This window comes from Eschrichtius robustus, chromosome 9 (genome assembly GCF_028021215.1).
Source record: "Eschrichtius robustus isolate mEscRob2 chromosome 9, mEscRob2.pri, whole genome shotgun sequence".
Classification (NCBI taxonomy): Eukaryota; Metazoa; Chordata; class Mammalia; order Artiodactyla; family Eschrichtiidae; genus Eschrichtius; species Eschrichtius robustus.
Genome location: NC_090832.1, coordinates 67616983 through 67641465, shown reverse-complemented (window position 1 = coordinate 67641465; position 24483 = coordinate 67616983). Strand labels below are relative to the sequence as shown.

Genomic DNA, 24483 nt, shown 5'->3' with positions numbered 1-24483 from the left:
AAACTCTGCACTCGTCAGAAATGGCTTAAATTATAGCACTGTCTGGGTCATCTACAGAGAGGTAAGGGGCATTCAGAAGAACATCCAGAAATATAAAGATGAAGAATAAAAACCTGAACAACTGGGATAGAAGACTTTCTAGAGTTTATCCATCTGCTTAGTAAATACTGTCCTAAGGATGTTACACAAAAATATAAATCTAGGGGATATGCCGAATTAAAAGATGTTAAGAGTCCACCCAAGTATGTCAGTGCCTGTGATCCTGGAGGAGCTGACATCTTTTGGGGAGATATTTATTCCCCTCATTAGTAAAAAGGAGATAATACTAATGATTCATTTTAGAGAACAATGTTAATGACAAATTGTTAAATTACAAAATTGAATACTTCCTTATTAAAGCATATATAAAAACCACATAACATACATAGAGCACTATTGAATTAATCAACCTATTTTCACAAATTTTCCTTCAAGTTAAATCAATAATGGCATCTATACATTTTTTCCCTTAAGTATTTAAGTTCTGGTGATAATGAATTTCTCTATCATAATTTTAGTCAACTCATAAAACTAATTTTGCAGACTATATATATATATATATATATATATATATACATAGTATAGTTAATTCTTGATTTCTGCCCATTACTATTCTTCAAAGACAGAGAATTCAAATATTAAGTCTTACCTGACCAGGTTCTGTTCCAGTAACAGTCAAGTCTTGGATGGATCTACGTCTTGGCTGCCCGTTGCCTTTTAAAAAATAAAAGAAGTAAAATACTGAAATTTACTTGAAGAGACAATATGGGTTTAACTGCTACAGGAGGAAGTTGGAATCTTTTGCTCCTTGGATCTACACAAAATGTTTGTGAGAAAAATAAGTGAGTTTATTGCCTAAAAAAAAAAAAAGAGTGAAAGAAAGATGTAAGGAGAGGAAGAGAAACAGCTATAGTATTTTAACTCAAAAGTTGCTGGCCTACAACAAAGTATGTCCTGATACAATAACCACTCCTACTACACGAAGAGCTGCTGAATTCTCTTCTACCATCTTCTGTCATGTGTTTAAATAGATGAATGCTTGGGGGCTGGGGCTGATGACGGCATCTATTTCAAGGGCCTTACGTTACAGTTTCTACAGCAAGACAGCTAGCAGGTTGTAAGCCATGACTGACTTTAACCAACAGCAGTACCTGGTTTGATTCAGGTCCTGAAAGGATGCTTAGGCTTGAATTTATTACACTGAGTCACACTTAGCTAATCCCATTAGTCTTTGTCAGAATCTAGTAGTTTATTATTTGTGAACAACAAGTCTTAATTTCCTAGTGGAGATGAATGACTCTCATTCCATTCCCAAATATACAGCTTGTTGAAATGGGCTAGTGTGTTAATCCTGCTTCAGGAACGTCTATGCTAAAAATAATTTAATTAAAAATCAGTTTATGAAAGAACTCTACAAATGTAAGTCTTCAGTAAAACGGAATGAATTAAACAACAGCTTCACTCAGCACTTTTACTTGGGAATAGGGCTGTTTATACAGTATCTTCTAAGATGAGAGATCAGCTGTCTAAAAGGAAACACCAAGATATTATGAGTAACAGCTGACAAAAAAGTCAAAATTCTTTTGACTCTGAAAGCTATATTATGTAATTTCTTAACTAGTGGGCAGCACTCAGATCTTGTACTCGAATAGTTGTGGCCTGATTAGCAGACAGAATTCATTCTTAAAATTTTGTATTTCCATAACCTTCAGTATCTTATTTTAAACCAATCAGCAATATAAGTTAGCATCTTAATCAAGGTGACCCTATTGTTCTGCACATAAACTAAAAGGACCTTACAACAGAAGAATAATGTTTAATGCAATAATACGTGTAGTGAACAGAAAAACTCAAATTTACAGCCACCTTGAAAGTGTAACTCTTTTCTATTTAAAGCTATGTTTTAGAATTCTTTGCATAATCTTAACTCAAATTTACTTCGAGTTTCATTTTATTCCAAGCTCCAACTTTCAATTAAATTTGACATAACAACAAACTGCACATTTACTGAATCAGGCACATTAAGATATTTCTGTGAAAACTTTTAATTATCCCTGTTTCCCGGGGACAAAAAGGATCCCTACCACCATGACGAATAAGCAATTTCAGGCACATTTCATTCGACACAATCATTCTAAAATTAGCTGAGATGAGACAGGCTTGTAAAAGTGTCTGGAATTCTCTTTTTAGATTAGCAACATTTGTGAATCTCGGGAACCACCCAGCACACGTGTCTAAAAATCAGTACATCACCATTGCAATAACAACAAAAACAAGCTCCAATCTAGGTCAGGGAAGGAGGAAAGGGGAATAAAAGCTTTTAAGTAGGGTAAAGGAGAGCTGACAGTTAACAAATGCCATAAAATGAGAAATCTTCAAGCTACAATATGAGTCAAAGCAAGCAATACTAGGTAATGCATTTTCATTAGCATAACCATGGCAGAAACCATCTGGCAAACAGTTCAGACAAAGCAAAAAAGGACTACAATCAACAAATACTTGTTGCTCCAATATTAAGTTTTAAGTCATAATTTAGAAATATGAATGTAAAAAACATCAAGCTCCTATTATCGCAAATGAAAATTACTGGGTGTGTACTCAGTAAATTTAGATTGATTTTGAATTTTTTGGTAACTAAACACTAATTTAGAAACTCGCTAACTTTACACTTTTTCAGGGTTCTTTGATATGTGCATAACTATATTACACATGGCAGTATAAAGGAAAAAAGAAGTAGAAATGAGGGACAATATGATGTTAACAGATGCTTAATCAAGGAATATGAAACCTGTAAATCATGTCGTAAGTATTTTATTCTGTAATGAATTCTGGAACTTTCACGACTTCGGGTAGGGAACAAATGATATTTTTAAGAATAACTTTTCTAAGTAAGAGCAACAAAAGGAATACACTATAGCCCTAAGCCCCTCCCCCACCCAACAGGGTGGTTGGAATGGCAGCTGATAGGTTGATCATTTCTACCACACTAAAACAAAATCCATCTCTTCAAAAAGCTGCTCTTTTTAAGTACAACTGACTTCCTGAGCTGGTATTTGAAAGTCATCACAGAGTCTCTCCAGAGACTGCTGGATCAGGTCCCAGAGAGTAATTCTTGAGGTTTTTCTTATCGGTTTCCTTACCTTAACTACTTATATTTTCCTATGTTCCAACTTCCTGAAGACTCTCTTCATGTAAAAATCAACACATTTTCCTGGAGACATCTCTTAAACAAAATGTTGGAAATTCTGATATTCATAAGTTTTGAATACTAAAAATTATGGGACACTAACCTTATGTGTAAAACACACAAGATTTAAAAAATTCACACAGCACTATACACTGCAGGATTATACTAATGCTTCATGGTAAACTGAATACGTAATTTAAAAATATATGTTAACTGACACTGCAGAAATACAAAGGATCATGAGAGATTACTACAAGCAACTATATGCCAATAAAATGGACAACCTGGAAGAAACGGGCAAATTCTTAGAAAGGTATAACCTTCCAAGACTGAACCAGGAAGAAACAGAAAATATAAACAGACCAATCACAAGCACTGAAATTGAAACTGTGATTAAAAATCTTCCAGCAAACAAAAGCCCAAGACCAGATGGCTTCACAGGCGAATTCTGTCAAACATTTAGAGAAGGGCTAACACCTATCCTTCTCTAACTCTTCCAAAATATAGCAGAGAGAGGAACACTCCCAAATTCATTGTGAGGCCACCATCACCCTGATACCAAAACCAGACAAAGATGTCACAAAAAAAGAAAACTACAGGCCAATATCGCCGATGAACGTAGATGCAAAAATCCTCAACAAAATACTAGCAAACAGAAGCCAACAGCACATTAAAAGGATCATACACCATGATCAAGTGGGATTTATCCCAGGAATGCAAGGATTCTTCAATATACGCAAATCAATGTGACACACCATATTAACAAATTGAAGGATAAAAACCACGTAATAGTCTCAATAGATGCAGAAAAACCTTTTGACAAAATTCAACACCCATTTATGATAAAAACTCTCCAGAAAGTAAGCATAGAGGGAACCTACCTCAACATAATAAAGGTCATATATGACAAACCCACAGCCAACAGCGTTCTCAATGGTGAAAAACTGAAACCGTTTCCACTAAGATCAGGAACAAGACAAGGTTGCCCACTCTCACCACTATTATTCAACATAGTTTTGGAAGTTTTAGCCACAGCAATCAGAGAAGAAAAAGAAATAAAAGAAGTAAAACTGTCACTGTTTGCAGATGACATGATACTATACATAGAGAATCCTAAAGATGCTACCAGAAAACTACCAGAGCTAATCAATGAATCTGGTAAAGTAGCAGGATACAAAATTAATGCACAGAAATCTCTTGCATTCCTATATACTAATGATGAAAAATCTGAAAGAGAAATTAAGGAAACACTCCCATTTACCACTGCAACAAAAAGAATAAAATACCTAGGAATAAACCTACCTAAGGAGACAAAAGACCTGTATGCAGAAAACTATAAGACACTGATGAAAGAAATTAAAGATGATACAAACAGATGCAGAGATATACCATGTTCTTGGATTGGAAGAATCAACATTGTGAAAATGACTCTACTACCCAAAGCGATCTACAGATTCAATGCAATCCCTATCAAACTACCAATGGCATTTTTCACAGAACTAGAACAAAAAATTTCACAATTCATATGGAAACACAAAAGACCCCGAATAGCCAAATCAATCTTGAGAAAGAAAAATGGAGCTGGAGGAATCAGGCTCCCAGAGTTCAGACTATACTACAAAGCTACAGTTATCAAGACAGTATGGTACTGGCACAAAAACAGAAATACAGATCAGTGGAACAGGATAGAAAGCCCAGAGATAAACCCATGCACATATGGTCACCCTATCTTTGATAAAAGAGGCAAGAATACACAATGGAGAAAAGACAGTCTCTTCAATAAGCGGTGCTGGGAAAACTGGACAGCTACATGTAAAAGAATGAAATTAGAACACTTCCTAACACCATACACAAAAATAAACTCAAAATGGATTAAAGACCTAAATGTAAGGCCAGATACTCTAAAACTCTTAGAGGAAAACATAGGAGGAACACTCTTTGACATAAATCACAGCAAGATCCTTTTTGACCCACCTCCTAGAGAAATGGAAATAAAAACAGAAATAAACAAATGGGACCTAATGAAACTTAAAAGCTTTTGCACAGCAAAGGAAACCATAAACAAGATGAAAAGACAACCCTCAGAATGGGAGAAAATACTTGCAAACGAAGCAAGTGACAAAGGATTAATCTCCAAAATATACAAGCAGCTCATGCAGCTCAATATCAAAAAAACAAACAACCCAATCCAAAAATGGCCAGAAGACCTAAACAGACATTTCTCCAAAGAAGATATACAGACTGCCAATGAACACATGAAAGGATGCTCAACATCACTAATCATTAGAGAAATGCAAATCAAAAGTACAACGAGGTGTCATCTCACACCGGTCAGAACGGCCATCATCAAAAAATCTACAAACAATAAATGCTGGAGAGGGTGTGGAGAAAAGGGAACCCTCTTGCACTGTTGGTGGGAATGTAAATTGATACAGCCACTATGGAGAACAGTATGGAGGTTCCTTAAAAAAATTAAAAATAGAACTACCATATGAGGGGGAAAACTGTGGTGGGGTGGGGATGGTGGTGTGCTGAATTGGACGATTGGGATTGACATGTATACACTGATTTGTATAAAATTGATGACTAGTAAGAACCTGCAGTATAAAAAAACAAACAAACAAAACAACTAATACTAAACTTTCATTGGGTTATCTGTATGGAAATATGTTAATATAAATGTTTCAGACATTACGTGAAATTTCTAAAAATCTTATATGTTCTGGTATAATGTTATAAGTCATAATTCTAGTTATTACTTTAAAATGTATATCTCAGAAAAAACTAAATTTCCTTGTCAATTGCACTATTATGAACTTTCATCAAATCTTTAACTGTGGTCATTTTTAAGTCGTTTGTCAGTTACAGACAGTTCTGGGTGTACTCTGATGCTTTTGCAAATATGTTCCTATAAAAGGGTTTCATCTTCAAGGAATTCATAGAAAAGACTCTGACAAGTACAGGTTTCTGGTAACTGACTGTAGTGCTGAACTGAATGAATAAGCATTTTCACAACTCTAATGAAAAACTGATGAACTCATAAAAGTGCTAACAAAAGATCAAGATGAAAAAAAAAATTAATTACGTGGGACTGAGCGAACTGATGAGGATGATTATAATCTTTGTGACTTTCTGCTTGAATTAAAAAAAAAAAAATTCCACAAGGACTCAGAGGCAAAGAACATAGAAATCAATTTTCACTGCAAAGTAAAGGAGCTGTTACAGTGGAGGATTACTGGACTGAATGTCAATATTATGACATAGTATGAGTGTGTTTCATGTTTGGTAATTGCAATCATTGTTGCTTTTGTTGTGGTCAAAAAAAAAAAAAAAGAACTACCATATGACCCAAAAATCCCACTACTGGGTGTATACCCTGAGAAAACCATAATTCAAAAAGAGTCATATATCACAATGTTCATTGCAGCCCTATTTACAATAGTCAGGACATGGAAGCAACCTAAGTGTCCATCGACAGATGAATGGATAAAGAAGATGTGGCACATATATACAATGGAATATTACTCAGCCATAAAAAGAAACGAAATTGAGTTATTTGTAGTGAGGTGGATGGACCTAGAGTCTGTCATACAGAGTGAAGTAAGTCAGAAAGAGAAAAACAAATGCTGTATGCTAACACATATATATGGAATCTAAAAAAAAAAAAAAAAGACTGAAGAACCTAGGGGCAGGACAGGAATAAAGACGCAGACATAGAGAATGGACTTGAGGACATGGGGAGGAGGAAGGGTAAGCTGGGACGAAGTGAGTCACAAGAGGGAGGGGATATGGGGTATATGTACACATATAACTAATTCAGTTTGTTATAAACCAGAAACTAACACAACATTGTAAAGCAATTATACTCCAATAAAGATGTTAAAATATATATATATATATATATATATATATATATATATATATATATATATTTTTTTTTTTTTTAAAGTTGGCACAAGTTTCATATTCCTTTACTAGTTTCAACAATTCTGGCTGGTTTTTTTTTTTTTTAAAGATTTTTTTGATGTGGACCATTTTTAAAGTCTTTATTGAATCTGTTACAGTACTGCTTCTGTTTTTTTTTTTTTTTTATGTTTTGGTTTTTTGGCTGCGAGGCATGTGGGATCTTAGCTCCCCGACCAGAGATCGAACCTGCACCCCCTGCATTGGAAGGCCAAGTCTTAACCACTGGACCGCCAGGGAAGTACCTGGCTGGTTTCTTAGAATAAAGCCTCCTTTAGGGTGGGGTTTTTTTCCCCCCTACCAAAGGAAAGCAATTATTATTGATGAGTTTTGCTTTCTAATAAACCTACTTCATTAGGTTAGAGTTCAATTATTTAGATTAAAAAAAAATGATCTTGGTAGACCACAATATGGTGCAAAGAGACTACCTAAATATTCACTGTAAGGTTAGATGCACTTGCTTATTTAATTAGCCACAAATATAGAATTCTGCTGAAGGTGAGGTGGCTACTCTTGGCAGAAGTAGGTATAGTATATCTCAGTAGCGCTCTCCTTGGGCCTCAGTGTCCCTAAATAAAGGTTTACAGCTGTTAATGACACTGTGCAAGGTAGGAACTTGAAGATCTAGAAAAGCTCAGTTCTTTCTATCTCATGCTCTCTTCATATTGGCGCTGCACTATTTAAAAAGGGGAAGAACTGCACTAATAATTTACATACATACAGTTATAGGAATGTTTACAAACAGTATCTACTGGTTCTTGAACCAAATATAGTATTAGAAGGTTATATTTCCGTCCTGATGGAAAAAGCAAAGTGGTGCCCAGGTGTCTCTGCACAGTATCTCGGCCTCCAGCTGCCCAGCATTCTACAAGGTCCTCACCACTCCCCTCCACCCCCGGCACCCCCATCTAAATTACCTAAGATATTTGAAACTTCTGAAGGAGGAAAACAACACATAGGTATTAGAAAGCTAACTACCCATTTACTTTCTGTTAAATATTATGTTTGGCCCTTGGTCCTTTCTATATTCTACTTAACTATATATTAACATTTACTTTTGGAAAATACCCAATATACAATAGAGCTAAATGTACCTGACTGAAATTAAAAGTGAATGAATAGTCATTAAAATTTTCTCAGTTAAGAGATCTAAATGCAGCTGAAATCATAAGGATTCGTAACGTTTCTTTTCAGCTTCAAGAATATTATAAACAAGAAATATCAATTAAATTCAGGGACCTGGGCAAAAATATTTTATATATATTAACAAGATTGACTCAAAACATTTGCATATTCAATCTTCTTTATCAAATCCTTAAGAACAGTATGTAAGACAGTACGTAATGCTCTTTGGTCAAAGCATTCTAAAATCCAAGTAAAAGAACCGAATAAACAAAAATCCATGTTCTTATTAAAGTCTTAAAGGGAAAAAAAAATAGAAACATTTAAAGCAATCCAATAGTATGCCACCCATTCTTTTTTCTTCAAATAAAAGTAATACAAATTAAAATGTACTGGTTGAAAAGGAGAAAGGATTATGCTTTTAAAACTCCAAGTTTTAATGGAAAACATTTAAGAAAGCCTATTTCCTTTCCTGGAAGTCTTATAATGTTCAATAAACAAATGGATTAGAAAACTAGATCAAATGGTTTAAATTCTGGGCAAGAGACTTCTACATTTACATTAACTTTGCTTAGGTAGCACACCGTTAGTGGGCAGGACCTTCTTCACAAATGAAGAGTTAGCAAAATGTCATACTCTATTGGTAATTTGCTCATAATTAATGTGTCTTGCTTGGTAAAAAGGAGCCAGATCGATCTATAGCCACTCTCTGTGGGCAGGGGAAAGTGGAAGGAAGGTTTATCCATACCAAAGTTTGCCAATACCTCTTTAGAGCCAGGGCCAAGGTAGAAGGGGTACAAAAAATTGTGTAGTCTGATCCATAGGAAGCCCTGAGGTATTAAAGGTTCATTTTTGCACAACCTGAGAGACTGTTAAATTGATGAATATTGGTGTTAGCTGTAAGTTGCTTGTTCTTCCTCATTTGTTGGTGACAGAGTGTATAATAGTGTTGAAAAGCAGGCAAAACACAAGATTTAAATTTGCTGACCTATGACTAGGTTAGGCATTTTAGTCATTATAAAGATGTATTAAAAAAAAATCTTTAGAGTAATAGTGTGTATTTAAAAACTTTTAAAACTTGGTAAGGTTTTAAAAAATGCAAGAAACAACAAACACTTCAGAAAAGATACATTTGTACACTGCCAATAAATACACATAAAAATTTACGTGATGCTTAAATGAGCACTCCTACTAAAAAGAGGCCGTTTATTCCAAGAGGTACATTAGACAGTATACTGCACTTGGCCAAAGGAAAATATTATTGCAACTACTTATCCATGACAGATAAGATAAAAAGTACAGCTATATTTAAAAAAATGCTTACAAATGGGATCCAATGCTAATTAATGCCAGTTTGGATATATCAAGAAGTATCTGGTAATATAACCACAGAGCTTGTAGGGAAACCAACCTCGAGGAAAAAAATTCTAGGAGGTATTAAAAAACTTGGGGGAATTAAATTTCGTCCTCCTTTACAATTAAAATGGCCATGTAAGACATGTGAGATATTCCCAAAGCACGGATTGTATCTTTATGTTTAACTTAAAAATATAACCTAAGAACAAATTAATGTTTAGCTTTTATGTCCAATTGTTTCAATTCCAGTGCTTGCATCCTTTTATTAAAGGAAGTGAAACTGATTAGGTTAATGTTTGAATATCTGGGAAAAAACCCCAACAAGAATATTTAATGAAATGTATTACCGAATAACATTTCCATTTGAACAGCATTGTTACTCTGGCAATTAAGAGCAGAATTAAGCTTTCCTGACTCCGTTAAGTATCCAATGTCATAAAAAAGCGTCTCCTGGCTGAAGAGCTCACTTAAATTTAATACGAACCCGAGTGAAGTGCAAGGCAGAGTTATTCTAACTTCTCTGACTCAAACAAAACAAGAGAACACGGATGTAATTTGGCATCAGAAGATCTAGGATGGGATCCTGGCTGTGTGACTCTGGGAAAACCATTCAACATCATCAGATCTAAGATTTTCATCTGTAAAATGGCTATAATTTTATCTGATAACCTAGTTATAAGACTTACGAAGGTTAATTAAGATGATGTGCTTTAAACTACTTTATGGGCCACACAGCACATCTAACGAGGGTTTCTCAACCTTGGCACTGCTGACACTTGCGGCTGGATAATTCTTGCCTGTGGAAAGCTGCCCGGGACATTGCAGAACGTGTAGCAGCATTCCTGGCTTCTGTCCACCATATGCCAGTAGCACCTATCAGTTTTGACAATCAAGAATGTTTCCAGATGTTGCCAAATGTCCCCTGGGGGGCAAATTCACCCTGGAGGAGAACCACTGAGACTATTATTCTTTCTCCTCTTCTCTCTCCCTCCCTATCTTGTACACCATTGGCTATTTCACCCACTATGTGTGGGTGTATCTGTTCTTAATGCTTACCCATAAGACCCAGGTTAAGATGATTGTGCCATGTGCCTAAATTTTCCTGATTCCCTCAAACGTTTAAAGATAATCACAGCTCAGCAGTATGTATGTTTAAATGTTGCCACTTCCTCAGTCAGAGTATTATTCCCTTACACTTGGGACCTTTCAGTGTAGAGGGAAAATGATCCTAAGTACTTTGCTAATTTTGAAAGCAGCTCATGACTCAATAAATAAAATTACTATGTGAAGAATGGGTTAACGGTATTCTCTGAACGGCAACAGTGAAAATGTTGTAAAATAAACCACTTTGATAACTAGAATAAAAGTTAATTACTCTATAAATAAAATGGTTTTGTATAGACAAAATGGCCCCTAAGAATTGTATAACTTATACTTTACACATATCTGTTATATACAAAGTTTACATGTATCATAGTTCCTAGCTGCTGGAGCTCAGTAATAGTTTGTTCATTTATGTAATAGGCACATATTTATTAGACACAACGTGTGAGGCACTGAGCCAGATACTGCTGGTGCCATCAATAATAAATCACAAAGGCATGGCCTCTATCCTCAGGTTTCAGTTTACTGGAGGAGAAAAGAACTACTAGGCATTCATATATAATCCAATACGATGCTAAAAGCACAATCACAGGCAAAGGACAGTGTGCTGGAGCATTCACCTAACTACGCCCATGATTGTGCGGGGAAAACTGTATTTCCCTGTCAAAATTTCAGGGGAAGAGGTGGAGGAAAACCTAAAGCAGAAGGGTAAATAAATGATGATTTTGATAACATATATTAACCAATACTGAAGGTCACATATGCCATTTAAGTTTCTATTGAAAATGGTGATTTAGATGCATCTGTGAAATGATCACCATAAGAAATAAAAGCAATTTGCCAATATGAGACACGGAGATACCATGTGTGAGTTAGGTATAAAAACACGTAATTTGCAAGAAGATTCTCCTGATAATACACAGGAATCAGAACTGACCATAATTCTTTGGCAGGATACCAAACAAAACAGCAAATCTCATTTAGTTTTACTTCATTTCTGTTTTCCAGGTTAAGGCAAAACGGTATTTAGCAACTCTTTTCTCAACTTCATATTTCACTTGCTCCCAACAGAAAGAGGCTGGGATAGAATGCTTAGAGGGAGCCCCAAAGTAGTAACGAAGGAAGGAAAGGAGCGAAGGACAACAAATATTTTTAAAGGATCGTTTCCTCTTTCTGCTGGGTGCAAAAAAGGTCTGGGTTCAGCTCTTCCGCTCACTTAAAAGATGAGAGGAACTTGGTGGAATTCTGGACTGGTATTCTCCCTTCCGTGAAAACGTTCACTTTACCTTCTATTTTATCCTCAGTTTTGGAGATGTGAGGTTTCCTGCCAAGCCCACTTCAGTGTAGATAAACGTATACCGTTTTTAATCTGTCTCCCTAATGACTGCATGCAAGATATCTATTTTCACGTTCTATTAAATTGGAGCAAGAAGCATTTTTTAAGTACCAGGGATCATTATTCCAGTTCCACAGCTATTAGACCGACTCAGGTGGTCTATGATACCTGATATGACGATCTCAGGGACATCCAGAATGTTGCCAAATGAAGCAGTTTTACGGTGGCCCCGTTTAGGCTTGGAAAAGGCTGCAAAAACACATATATACAGTATACATGCAAACAACTACAAATAGTAATAGAAAACGATGAACAAAAACAGAATACTTTTCAAATAGTTATGTTAATAACACTTCATGCAGAATGGCATGCAGAACTATCTAACTTTTCATCCATGCTTAGAAAAGGCGTGATTAAGGAGCAAACAACTACCAATACAAGATGTTTCACATACTGGCTTTAATTAGCAGGAAAAAAAAATAGGGCCGAGACAAACAAAGCTGCAGGGTAATGAGAAAGCTAGATTTCAAACATGTTCATAGAAATAATCTACCTAAGTAAAACCACTGAAATGCAATGGGGGGGGGGGTCTAGGATGAAACTGGGAAGGAAAAGAGGAGTTAAAAAGAAATAAGCTGCCATATTTATTTTAAATGAACAAACACAGGAATGTATGTCCAATTAGGTGTTTCTTGAAGTGTGCTATAAAGTAAAATTCAGTGATTAAATGATAATTACTGAATCAAAGTATGAAATGTTTATGCTTTTATAATTATAAATATTTGAACATACTTCTGGTAAACTGAATATTTATTGTAGTTTCCCAAGTTTAGGGTATATTCCTGCTAAACTTGAAAAGTACTGAAAGGCTGGAAAATATGAACCTTTCAAAGTAAGACAGTTCACCAACGGATGTTCAACCATCTGTTTTACATTTAGGCAGAGAAAGGATAGGGTAATTCAAATGTGTGTGGTTATCTTTAATCTAGTGAAATACCACTTCTGTAAAGAATACTTATAAACCAGTACCTGACTAAAAAATTGACACGAGAAGATATAAAATTACTGTTATTACATTACAGAGCATTTCCTGTTTTAGGGTAGCAACCACTATTTGGCAGGTCTAACTTGAATGATATTCCTGAAATGAAAAAGGCTGCCAAAGTGTAAGCATGTGTTCCTGTGTACACTGTTCATTGGACACTACGCTGCGACACCCCGACTCCACACAGAAACGCTTGACTCATGGAGGCCAGGAAAGCTCGACAGTGGCTGGTGACCTCCATTCAACTTGATCGTTTCTAAAGACCCATCTGTGTGGCAGAGACTCCTGGTCACCAGCTCAACAGAACCCCAACTTTACTCAGGACAGCAATGCTCCTAGATAAAAGATTGCAGATCCTTCCTTCCCATGGAGCCACAGGGCTCTCCCTTCCCATCTGACCCTATCACTATGGCCAATGACATCTATGTGGGAGTTGTTAGGAGGGACTTCCGGGAAAGCTCCTTAAAAAAGCCTGGGCATGTGCCCTTCCCCTAATTCTTGCTTCCTGATGCCAGGACTGTGGATGTGATGATTGGAACTGTAATAGCCATTATGGAGTACAAAGTAACCTTCAGGATGAAAGCCACACAATAGGGATTACGACACAGAGAGACAGAAGAAACCCAGTTACCTAATGATCATGGAGCCTACCTCCAGATTTGTTTGTGTGTGAAAAATAAAGCTTATATGTTAGACACTGTTATTTTGGATATTATGTAATATCTAACTGATTCTAATGCTAACTGATAAAATAAGTGGTTAGTTGAAGACAAGTATAGTTAGGATGGTCCTCTGGACAACTTCTTTCTGAAAAGAGCTTCACACAAAATGAAAATATTCTATTTAGAAAAAAACCATAAAGACCTAAAAAAAAGAGAACAAAAACAAAAAACCAACCAAACAAAACCCAAAAACCTGGTTAGCTAAGGTAAAAAAAAAAATAGGCTAATACACTTGGAAATATACTTGTATACACATATGTAGTTAAAAGACTAGAGGTAAATACACAAAAATGTTGTGTTTATCTCTGAGTGGGACAATTACGGAAGACTGGTATTTTTATTTGTTTATATTTCCACCTTTTCCACAATAGAAATGTATTTGTAATCAGTTCCTCTCCACCCCTGGGGGAATCAGAAAGAAAACAATTTAACCCAGCATTACTAAATGAACCTGGTTAGAAAAGGTTAGAAATTTACTCAGGTAACAAAACATGTAATTATTTTTGTGCTGACCAGTCTTTCTGACAAAATGGAATATAAATGCTAGCTTTTTCAAGATCAAATAAAATTACCGTGATCTTTTATTTTACAATTAAAAGAATCAATCATAAACTTAGCTACTTTTTGCCACTGAAAGTAGGAGCAGCAGCAGATAGTAAGGCCAAATTATATTTGGATCTGGAGTACATTTTCCTGCTAATTTCAAAGCAAAACATCTGCTATTACTTGAGTTCAGCACAAAATTCTAGTAGAATCACTCAATCCTCCAAAACATCCTGGTTTTGGCAAAATGTCAATTTCTCGCTTAGATTTTCAGCTTGTGCTTGAGCTGAATTACATTTGATAAAATCTGTAATTAGGAAGGTATATTTTATAATCCAAATAATTTTACAAATCATGCTTTCCTTATTTGGAATTTGAGACACTTTTTGCTAGAAGCATAGGAAGTATATTGTAAACTAACTTCCTACTTTAAAAAAAATTTAGGACGCGCACAAATAAACCACTGACATTCCCACTACTGAAGCAATTGAAACTACCATTTTCACTCCTCTTTAGACTTTTATTTTCATTTTACCTGTGGTTGCAGCAATTCTGGCTTCTATTTCAGACATGTCAGCACTCATCCTCTTGCCTTCAGAGGTTGGGGGCAAGCTCTCCACACTGCTCCCACGAGAAGCTCCCAAGCTCAAACGTCCAGATTCGCTCTGTTAAAAATACAGGTCAATTTGAATTACTACAGCTCTTTATATTTAAAAATCCTGGACAGCCTAGAAGGAGGAATATACCAACTGGGATTCTTAGGGGTTCTGTTCTGAAAGAAATAGAAAGTTTTCAGGGAGAGGGAGCTGTAAGGCTGAGGGAGAACAAGCTGCAGATACCGGCCTTTAGGATAGGCTGGTCACTAGAGCTGGGAGTTAAATGCCCCGAATATTGGTTAACCTAAATGCATCGGACAAGATGAATAAAATCACTCCTTAAAATGTTTTAAAACCAATAATAGCAAAAATATAATAAATCTGGATAATATGAAACGAGAGATCTAAAACAATTCCTGTAACTGGGAAAGGAATATGCATTTTACGTCTGTAACCATCAACCGTTCAAGTTAGGGATCACTGTAAGGCGAGAGTTGCACAAGTGGCAAAGGCAGCAATCATCAGAAGGGGAAATGATTTGACTGGTAGTGAATTCTAGAAGAAAATCATTACACATCTCCACTCTTAAGCTTGCCTGTCTGTTTCAGGAAAAAGATTCAGGACTTGTATAGTGGAAGATGAGAAACAATTAACTTGTTAGTATAATGCTCATGACTACTGGTTAGGTTACCAAAAGATTTTACTTCTAGTAACAAAACAAACCTGTTGTTTTGCCTGGTTTTTCAACAATTTTGATTCTAAGCGTTTAATAGTATCATTTGTGGCAGGAACTTGCTCCACATTAGTGTCGCTTTTATTACTGGTATTTGTAGAAGTGATGTCCATGAATGAGCCTAGGAAAGCAGAAACATTTATGACTACAGGTTGGGAATAATATAGATGCTTCATTCAATAAGATGCAACCTAAATTCTTTTCTAAACTAGCAAGACATAAATAGAAATAAAATTGAAGACTTTTCAACCTAATGAAGATACCCAAACAAACCCATTTTAAATGAAATTTAAGGACGGCACAAAAAGGGAACCAAAACGCCTAGTCTCCAAATAGTCAAGGATGACTTTAAGGTTTTTAGCCTGAGCTAGGAGAATGGAGTGGCTATTAATCAAGATGAGGAAGACCACGGGAGGAATGACTTTGAAGTGAGCACAGTTAGGAAATGGTAATTTTGAGTTCCTAGTAGATATCAAGCAAGTAGTTGGATATATGAGTGTGGAGTTCAGGTCTGGGAAGGAGCAAAACTTTGGCAAATACATGGTATACAAAGCCATGACACTGGATGAGATTACCAAGGAAATGAATTTAGATAGATAAGCAAAGAGCCAAATAACTGAGCCCTGAGCACTCTCACGTTTATAGGTTGGGAAGATGAGGAATAAACAGCATAGGAAACCATGAGAACAAGTGACCAGAGATGTAAGATGAAACCCAGGCTGGTATGGTATCCTAGAGATCAACTCAAAGTGCTGGAAGAAGTAGAGAGTAATGAACTGTGTCAACGGTTGCTGAGAATCAAAAAAGATGAGAACTGAAAAATCATTCATTTAGATTTTAGTAATGTGAAAATAACTGGTGACCCTGACAAGAGCAATTCTGGAGTAGTAGTATAATAAAAGACTGAATGGAGTGGGCACAAGAGAGAATGGAAAGAGAGAAGCTAGAGAAATACAAATACAGACTACAGCAGTCCCCCCTTATCCTGGGGGGATACATTCCAAGATCCCCAGGTGATGCCTGCAACCCTGGATAGTACCGAACCCTCGTATACTGTGTTTTCTCTTATACATATATATCTATGATAAAGTTTAATTTATAAATTAGGCACAGTAAGAGATTAACAACAGTAGCTAACAATAAAATAGAACAATTATAATATACCATAATAAAAGTTACACGAATGTGGTCTCTCAAATTGTACTACCTTATTGTACAAATTTAATACCTTTTCCATCTAACGAAGCACTTATCCTGCACCGTGGCTGTAACTTTTGCAGTTTGAGGTATAACAGCAAAACCAGCACAAATTTCTTTTTCCTTTGTCACAATTTCACAGATAGAAGTTCTTACTGCAGATCTTGGCAACCTCAGCATACGAGTTTTTTTTTCTTTCCTTATTAAAGTTGAGAATTTTCACCTTTTCATTTAGAGGAGGCACTTTATGGCTTCTCTTTGGCATATCAGAATTGCCAGCATCATTACTCTTGTGCTTTGGGGCCCTTATTAAATAAAATAAGGGTCCCTTGAACACAAGCACTGTGATACCTCGACAGTTGATCTGACAACCAAGAGGGCAGGATACACTGAACAAAGGGATGATTCACGTCCCAGGAGGGATGGAGTGAGATTTCATCATGCTACTCAAGATGTCTGCAACTTAAAACTTATGAATTATTTAGTTCTGGAATTTTCCATTTAATATTTCTGGACCACAGTTGACCAGGGGTAACTGAAATCACAGAAAGTGAAACCGTGGACAAGAGGGGACTACTGTATATATGCTCTGGGAATGATCCCAGTAGAAAGGCTAAAACTGATGATGCAAGAGACAGGGAAGAATTGCTAGGAAGAGCAGATGGGATCTGCTGCACAAAGGAGACAGGCTTGCCTTTGGCTAGGAGCACGGATAGTTCAGCCACAGGAACAGAAGAGAGTGCAGAGTAGAGGGACAGATACAGGCAGCGGGGAGAGTGGGCTGGGGGAGCTTTTTTTAAAAAACATTTATTTATTTATTTGGCTGTGTCAGGTCTTAGTTGTGGCATGTGGGATCTTTTGTTGCTGCGCTCGGGCTTATCTCTAGTTGTGGCATATAGGCTCAGTACCTGCGGCACGTGGGCTCTCTAGGTGTGGCGCTTGGGCTCTGGAGCGCGCAGGCTTAGTTGGCCCACGGCATGTGGGATCTTAGTTCCCCGACCAGGGAACAAACCCGCATCCCCTGCATTAGAAGGTGGATTCTTAACCACTGGACCACCAGGGAAGTCCCTCTACTATCTTTTTTGATGACCACAAACTACGGAGCTGAGGAACTCCTGAACTAAAACACAGCTTTTTAAATAAGAGTCGCTGTAGATTGTTCTACAAAGACCAAAAAGTAGGGTGTTCACGATAAAGGAAATACGCTGTTTTATATATATAGGTATGTATGTATGTATGGGTGTATGTGTGTGTATATATACATATGACATATATATATTTATATATATGATATATATATTTACAATATATATATATTTACAATAATTTCTGATACTATTTGATCTAGCAGTATCTAAGAACTATTTTTCAAATAAAGAGTGACATTCACAGCAATATAATATCCAATCTTCTTATATATAACTGTGTAAGAATTTCAAGACTTGGAAACAGGTCTTCAGCAACTCTTTAATCTGGGTACCTGCATGAACAATGGTGCACCTGGAAATTCAAATTGCAGTCAATCTGCAATTAAAATTGCAAGTGAGGACATCATTCATTGCTTCTTGATTATAATTTCATGGGAATAGAGACACAAAAATTTAGGTTATTACTGTTCTACTCTATCCATTTACCTGTACTGGTGGCAGAGTTGCTCTGTCCTTCATCTGAATACTGACATGGGTATTGTAATGGCTCATCTGCTCCTGGAAAGTACTATATATATAAAAAGTAAACAACAATTTAAACTTTCTTTAATACAAATTAAATCTTGCGAAAACTAACTTGAAAGGTACATTTGAATTACTTCCTTTTCGAGATTTGAATGTAGCAAAAATTGCTGCTTTATTTTCATTAAGGGATACATTGAATTTGTAAATACCTAAGGTTTTGATTTTACAAAGACAACAATGTGCTACTCTTCTGAATTTCAACTATTATCAATGCCATGTATCTACCTACATATCTATTTACACAGTCTAGATAGTCTTAAGAAAACTGCCAATATTCCTCCAGAGGAACATATGAAATACAGTAGTATCATTCCTCATAATTATATGAAACATATTTATGTTCTCACAGCAGTGATGTAAACCTCCAAATTGTTGAAATGACTTAGTCTGACAACTGAAACGGTATGCCATAATTTGTTAGAACCAATATTTTAAATATCAAGGACAGATTATGAATGTCCCTCTATGAACTAGAGATAAAATACTGGATATATCTGTCGGATGAAAATTAGAATTTAGGGAAAAAAAGGAAGGTTTTCTTCTCAAATTACACAAAGCACATAAAAGCACAGTTAAAACGTGAACAATTTATGTAACCCGAAGTTTTAAGGTATCTGAGCTGTCTTCTTATGAACGTATCTTCAGGTCCTAGGATTCTATATATAGCTAGTATCCAAGTATGCAGTTAAGCTTTAATCAGATTAGTTCAAGCTGGTTTGCCTAAGTTATTTTCAATAGAATGAAAAAACTAAATTTTTGGCCATTTAGAAAATTAATCGATATTTAAAGAGCTTGAAAGATTCTTCTACTTAGCAAATTGTTCTGAAATTAGGCACTTTCATAAGTACATAAACTTTTTAAAGTCAAGGTACCACTTGATAGATTTGTTAGTGCACCAAAAACCAGAGGCCTAAAATTATTCAAATAATTCTAAAAGTGTTTGATTTATAGATTAGGAAATTCTAATAATCATTTAAAACGATCCTTCTAAATTCCAAAATTCTACAGAGCCTAGAAGAAAGTTTAATTTTTTAATGGCAAATGAAACGCTGAAAATATGCAATGAAAAACCAAAAGGTAAAAATCACTTAGATAAATGTGTCTGGGAATGCAACCTCTCTATTGCACTACATAAATGACTGCTTGATAAAGATCTCTACTGAAGAAAATTTAAAACTTAGCAAGTATTAGAGTCATAAAATAGCTAAGTCCTGTAAAGGCTTTAGAGATCACCTAATTCAACTTCTCTCACATTACAGATAAGGCAACAGGCCCAGAAACAAACACATCTGTCCACTAAGTTAAGCAGAAGGAAAAAGCACGTCCAGAAACCTAGTTTTGCCATCTTTCAGTTATAAAGAACTAGTTCTTTTTTTTTTTTCTTCAAAATAACGTTTCCTCCTCTGATTATATGAGTAACGAACACCCATTCTAACGTGGAAAATACAGATAAGTATAAAGCAAAAAAAGAACGATACTGTCCCTTTACTTTAAAACCCCCTTATAAGTCAGTATATATAAAATTCCCTTAAACCCAAAGCCCCTCAAAAGAAGGATTATACCCGCATTAAGTGAGTCATTATTTTCACAATTTCCTCCATTGAAGGGCGCTGAGAAGGATCTTTAGACCAACAACGAGTCATCAGGCTCTCAATGGGCTTAGGTAAATTTTTGATCAGCGGTGGTCGAGTACCTACAATTGAACATTAGAGGAGGGGAGAAAAGAATGTATTTACTCAAAGAATGGTGTAAGTTTTTTTAAAATATGTATTTCTGAAGTGTTATTTATTTTACAGATCTTGTAATTTAAGATTTTTTTAGGAGGACTAAAAGTACCTTTTTTTTGTCCTTTGGATTAACATTATATTTTCATAAAGTAGAAGCTACACCTTTTGAGAAGCCAAATTAAAATTTTTATATACATTATGACTGAGAGTTAATAATATTTCATTTGCTATAAACACTCTTTTAACAAATAATAATGGCTTAATGTGTATTTTATTAAGAATAAAATGGTGGCTTGAGGTAATCTTATTTGAACTATATTTTCAGATTTATCGTAACAACTTCAAATGTGTTTGAAAAATCATCTTCCATATGTCAAAAGTCATCAACTATGGTGTTATACTCACTGACCTCCAAATGGCTCTTTTGTGGGAGACAGGTCTTAGGGTTGCTGTGAATCAATCATTTCACAAGCTGAAAACTGCCAATTTTTGTGTAATTAACAAGACTGTAATATCATTAGTAAGGTCCCTAACTTAACGAAGGACTCAAGTATAATGAAATCTTTGTAAATTTATCAATTAATAAGTTAGTTCTTTTATTCCTTACTTCATGGACATTCAATTATTTACTGACAATTGACAGAAAAGAAAACAAACTGTCCTGGTCAATGCTCTAGCATTCTCTACAATGACAAGAAAGGTAGTACAATGAAAGGTAGTATAGGAAACTGGTAAACACACTTGAGATTACTCAGATGACTGCTTGACATGTCTAAGAATGATCAAAATAGTGAGGCAGATATTTATTTCTATCACATGTGGAACAGTGTGTTAAAAATGCCATTAATCAGAATAATTATAATCAAGTGATAGAAATTAAACAACAGAGAGTGATGTTAAAAGTTAGAAGAAGGTTAAGCGATTTCCCTTCATGAAAAGTTTATTTTCCCAAAGCAACTGGGAAGTAACTTGATTAATGAGGATGCATTCTAATACCATGAGCGGTCAGAAACATTGTAACTACAGGTATAAAAGGAATAGGAGGGATGAAAGACATTGTGTCCATAAATCAATATAACTTAAAAATATGGGCATTTGAGCCAGAAAGATCCGGATTTAAATCCCAGCAACACCACTTACGAATCTTGTGACCTCGGGCAAGTTACTTAACTGCTCTAGGTATCAGTTTCCTAATGTGTAAAATTGTAAAGTGAGGCAATAATAGTACTCGCCTCATAAGAATGAATGAGAAGATAAAAAGAAAGACTATGTGAAGCACTTTGTGTTTTGCCTTTATGAATAGCTTAAGTAACAACCCTTATTACAGTAAGTCCCCTACATACGAACCCTCAAGTTGCGAACTTTCAAAGATATGAACCTGCGTTTTCTTAATTTAATCTTTAAATTTTATTTTTTCCAACAGAGTCCAGTCCAGTGCTTCTCTGTCGCCTCCAGAGAGCCAACCGAGGTAGTTGGCTCTGGCTGTCTACTGATGGCCTTTCCCTAATGAGCACAGCCAGCAGACCTTCTCAGCTTTGTGCAAAGCCAGGACTGCTCCCAGCCCTTGCCCGTTTTTAGAGTAGGGGGGAGGGCTGGAGACTGGTAATAAGAAATTGTATACTTTAATATTAGGGATAAATGGTCTTCTTTAGGGGAGAAACAATTTCCAAATAGGAATAAAATATATAAAATATATTGAAGAAAAAATTTTCACAAACCATTATGAACAGCCCACATGATACGGAAAGCTGGGCCACCAATTTCATCAAAGGGTTTCCGACGTGTTATCACTTCCCAGAGGATAATACCCCAGCTGAAAACATCACATTTTTCACTGTAATTGCTACCTAGAAAAAAAAGGTAGTAAAATTTCAAGACTTTTTCCCACATGACTAACAGAAGCAACTGCTTTCATAAATTTTAAGAATGAGCATCATGTACAAAAACAAGAGAATGCCACATGTAGAGCTGAGAAATTACTCTTTCTAAAGACCTCAAGTCTTTGCAATAAATACATTTTTAAAATGAGTTAAGTATTAATAATGCACTAAAAAACCCACTTTAGAACCTGGTCATTTTTTACCTTCTCATCAAGAAACACAGACCTTATCTTTTATTTATTTAGACTTATATTTTCTCTGGGACAAAGTATAAAACATTTGTACACTCCTTTCTATAATTTCTTAATCTTAAATGTTCTTCTCCCATTCTCTTGATGGATAATACTACTATCAAAGCAGAAAAAATTTCTAATCTAGTGTTAAGATTTTCTTTTCAAAATATCTGGTGAGATAAAATTATTAATTTGCAAACTTAAAAATAAGTTGTAAGCAGGAAAAACTATGAATACAAATTTACAGTAAACAGATTATGCAGCAAAATTTATATGATTACTAAGTTGGCTGGTGAATCAGCACAATTAAATAGCCAAACAAACAAACCCCCCAAACCCACGAACAACCCACTATAAGAGTGACCAATTATTACAGCAATAGCTATGCATGTACTTTACAAAGGCACTAGGCAGTGCACTGTAAGAGTTACAATGACTTTACAATCTGATTTGGGCTACAGGTGCTGACATCTTTCAGAAATGAAGAAATCTACATAGCCTAACAGTCTGAGCTTTGTTGCTCTAAACAATTAACAGCAACTTTTATTTCTGGGTTCTTTTGTATAAACAAATCTTTCGGCTCTCCATACTACAGTAATAACTGTGTTATTTTAACTCAAAGAAAGGCACATGAAGTAAACAAATAATTTTAAAACAATGCCAATTATATGCATTCTGTATACAAACTTGAAAACAGGCGGCATTATTTAATTTTATATAATTTAACACTTGCTTGTCCACTAACTTTTTAACTGAATTTTGTGGCAAAATAGCTCCACTCAAGTGACCAGCTGCATAGCAAATTTTTTTCTCTTGGTGGCTAAAAACAAAGAACAAAAAATTTTAAATTCATCAAAAATAAAGAAGTCAAAATCAGAATCTGATTACTAAATGTTTCTGAATTTTATGCGCTTTCATACTTCCTAACGTATGAATCACACATCTTCAGTTCAAGTTTTCTCATTTAAAAGATAAGTTGATGTTTGTGATGTTTTTATATAGAAACCTCATATGCAATTTATGGATTACTCTTTTAGAACTTCAGTAAGACACAGAGATGTAACACAAAGTAAGCATAAGCTTACCCTTTACTTAAGGTTCTTAGTATCTTTACTTGTGGTCCTTGCATTCTTTCTAAGGCATGCTCATTTAAACTTTAAACTGCTAATTCTTAATCGCTAGGAAACCAACACAAAGCACAGTCGATCCTCATTATTCCCAGTATTGTTCTACAAAGTTGCTGTGAACCTTGAATTACTGAACACTGAATCATCTGCTCCTAGGGGAATTACAGGGTTGGGCTCCTATACTGATCAGTTGACATTTTTGTCGCCTGATCAATACATAACCTTGTTTTATGTGTGTTTCTGTTTAAAACACCTCATTTAATATAAATTGTTGATTCATTAATATTGAACTCATGGTCAACAGCACTGTAATTCATGCCTGAATGAAGATTAGCTAGCACATGTATTTTCTCTGTAAGACACATCACAGCCTTCTGATACTTAGGAACACTAGAAAGCACTTCAGTATTACTCGTAGAGGCCATTTTAAACGGTGAAATCATCAACACAAAGCACAAAAAAAGGAAAAAAATGAGGCACTAAATACATCACAGAAGTGATAAAATAGGAGAACTGATACAACAGGGCAGAGCATTGCCTTGTTTGACCTCAGCTGGGAAGGTGTGTGTTGGGTGACTCTAAATTTTTCCCTGCTTTGTGCACGCCTGTGAATGACTATGAAAGAATTATGAGTACTGATTTTAGGATACAAGTAGGCAATTTTGCAGTTATGGAACCTGAGAATGAGGATCAACCGTACATATGCTTGAACTTCATAGAGGGTGCTAGACAACGTGAATCTTGCTGTGAGATTCAAGATCTAAGGCTATATTTATTTAATACCTCCTTAGACTTTAGTATATATCTTATAATTATATACTATGCAGAAATAAAACCATG

The 24483-nt window shown here is 35.5% G+C and overlaps 1 protein-coding gene across 2 annotated transcripts in view; it reads right to left on the bottom strand.

Moving 5' to 3' along the window:
- MAP3K7 (mitogen-activated protein kinase kinase kinase 7) overlaps positions 1-24483 on the bottom strand; it is a 63285-nt gene that overhangs the window by 14309 nt on the left and 24493 nt on the right. The window contains exons 7-13 of one of the 2 annotated variants that reach the window (XM_068551444.1): positions 22122-22250; positions 20239-20369; positions 18578-18659; positions 15737-15867; positions 14953-15082; positions 12276-12356; positions 689-753 (exon numbers count right to left, since the gene is read on the bottom strand). In XM_068551444.1, the coding sequence (XP_068407545.1) occupies positions 689-753; positions 12276-12356; positions 14953-15082; positions 15737-15867; positions 18578-18659; positions 20239-20369; positions 22122-22250 (749 nt within the window). The remainder of the gene's footprint in view (positions 1-688; positions 754-12275; positions 12357-14952; positions 15083-15736; positions 15868-18577; positions 18660-20238; positions 20370-22121; positions 22251-24483) is intronic. The other variant, XM_068551445.1, reaches the window with a different exon arrangement.